This window comes from Palaemon carinicauda, chromosome 6 (assembly GCF_036898095.1).
Source record: "Palaemon carinicauda isolate YSFRI2023 chromosome 6, ASM3689809v2, whole genome shotgun sequence".
NCBI lineage: Eukaryota > Metazoa > Arthropoda > Malacostraca > Decapoda > Palaemonidae > Palaemon > Palaemon carinicauda.
In genome coordinates, this window is record NC_090730.1 from 152849203 (window position 1) to 152851603 (window position 2401).

The following is a 2401-nucleotide window of genomic DNA, read 5'->3' on the forward strand; positions in this document are numbered from 1 at the left end:
AAAAGCGTGGAACTTATTAAGTAATGTGGTTGCCAATTACCAAGCATCCAAAGTCTCCTACAATTTCGAGCTACTATGGCTTTGCTTAAAATTGGTACAAGGAATAGTCTGGTCTACACTTTACACATTTTCCTTTGTCCTCATACGCTGACAACACTGAGATTAACAAACAATTGTTCCTCGCTTGAGGGGTTAACTATTGCACTGTAATTGTTCAGTGGCTACTTTCCTTTTGGTAAGATAGAAGATAGATGAGACTCTTTAGGTATGGCAAGCAGCCCTTCTAAGAGAACACTCCAATTCTAACCATTGTTCTCTAGTTTTGGGTAGTGGCCATAGCCTCTCTACCTGCGCTTTCTTGGAGTAGCCTAAAAAATCTCTTGCTTGAGGGGATACTATTCTGTCTTATTTTTCTTTCTCTTGTTTTTATAGTTTATATATGAAAAAGAAATTATCTTAATGTTGTTACTGTTATTAAAATGCTTTATTTCCATTGTTCACTACTTGTCTTGTAGTTTATTTATTTCCTTTCCTCACTGGGTATTTTTCCTTGTTGAGCCTTTGGGCTATGGCATCCTGCTTTTCCAACTATTGCTGTAGCTTAGCTAATAATAATAATAATAATGCAATTAAGAAGTGTCAATCTTTTTGCTGATTTTGTTATGTCAATGCAACAAATTAACAAAATTTGCAACTTGCATTAAAAAAAAGTTAAGTTCTTTTCTCGTTTTATTTCCAGTTGCTCTTAACCTTTACCTTCATGGGAATGATTGTAGGCTCGCCCTTGGCCCAAGAAAATAGTGACGATGGTTACCGTATTCAATCCCCCATTCAAGTACCTTCTGACATCTTTAGTGTCCCTACGGTGCCTCCAGCTCCAACTGTTCGTCCTGTTGATAAGCTGTATAATACACCCAATCAGCAGCAACAACAACAACAACAGGCAACGCAACAAGAAATTGATCAAATTCCTGGTTTCACTCGTGATGCTGGATCACCTGCACCTTCTCCATCACCATCCCAGGTTAGGTTCTTCTCTTCAATAAAATCTAGTAAGATTATTTTAACCAAGGCAGTTAGTATTTATACCCCAATGGACAACTCTTCATAACTTGCAATCATAAGAATTTGGCAATAATCCCCATGCATTAAAGTTTTATAACAAGTAAAATTACTGACGATACAATTATAAAACCTGTAATCCTGGTATCAAAAGTATCTTTCTAAAGAAATCAAGATTTGGAAGAAAAATAAATGCTAGAATACAAAAGTATAATCCTTCGCCCTATTAACATTAACTTCTGACACTTCCAGCAGATGAAGGGGATGCCCTACGAGTTTGAATGGAGTGTGAACGATGTAGACAACAATCTCCTGTACAGCCACCAAGAGAGCTCAGATGGTGCAGTGGCACAGGGAGAGTACAGAGTTCTTCTTCCAGATGGACGCCTCCAAATTGTGACATTCGAAGACAGGGGACAAGGGTATCAAGCCCAAGTCACTTACCAAGACTACAATGTGTAAAAGGGGTATCAGCACAAAGAGGGCTTCAAGTGATTATCATCAAAATATATCATGAAATTATTTCAGAGAATCAAGACTAGACACCAGGCAATTGTACCATGTGAAAAGAAAGAAGAAAAACCACGACACACTGGTGTAAAAAAAAAAAAAAAAAAAAAAAAAGATTACATAGCCCAATTTGCAGACCTGGGAAAACACCAAGAGTTGTAACTTTAAAGTTAGGCATAGCCTTTTGGAGGGAGAATGATAAAAAAATGCTCCATTTCTCACTTAAAGTCATAAGACCAATACAGTAACTTTAAGTCTTCCAAAAAACAGTAATGTTCAGTTTATCTATTAATTTACAAATTTAATTTAACAGTTTAGTCCGTAATCACTAAAAATTTAACTTGAAAAGAATTTAGCCCATGAAGTTTATACCTCCTGTTTTCTATATTTTTATTTAGACTATATGGATACAGAGACATACAGTATTTCAATTCTAAAAAGAAAAAACTTGACAGCCTTCCTAAGTGCCATGTATATTTCCAAATTATCATATGTAAATCGAATCCTATTGAAATAACAACCACCCATCATACATGGAGGCTGAGTGCATTGTTGAGACTAAAGTTAAAAGCATCCTCAACATTTCCTCATTTACACCAAGGTTTTCAAATTTAAAGCAATTGGCCCTCAAATGTGCTGTACCATCAGAAAATCAGGCAACCGAGTAGTGATTTTGGCCTCTACAAAGTTACTTTATGGATTGTGCAATGAATTAACATAAAAAGGGCATGTTCCAATGTCACTGTATCCCTGTTCTCTATTAAAAACGGTGTGTGTGAGTGTATGTGTGTGTGTATATATATATATATATATATATATATATATATAT

At 35.7% G+C, this 2401-nt stretch overlaps 1 protein-coding gene across 3 annotated transcripts in view; it reads left to right on the top strand.

Annotated features, from left to right (window-relative positions):
* LOC137642238 (pro-resilin-like) overlaps positions 1-1617 on the top strand; it is an 11743-nt gene extending 10126 nt beyond the window's left edge. For 2 of the 3 annotated variants that reach the window (XM_068374769.1, XM_068374771.1), the window contains exons 2-3: positions 740-1024; positions 1315-1611. In XM_068374769.1, the coding sequence (XP_068230870.1) occupies positions 740-1024; positions 1315-1524 (495 nt within the window). In that variant the 3' untranslated portion in view covers positions 1525-1611. Of the gene's footprint in view, positions 1-739; positions 1025-1314 lie in introns of all 3 variants that reach the window. The other variant, XM_068374770.1, reaches the window with a different exon arrangement.
* The last annotated feature ends 784 nt before the right edge of the window (positions 1618-2401 follow it).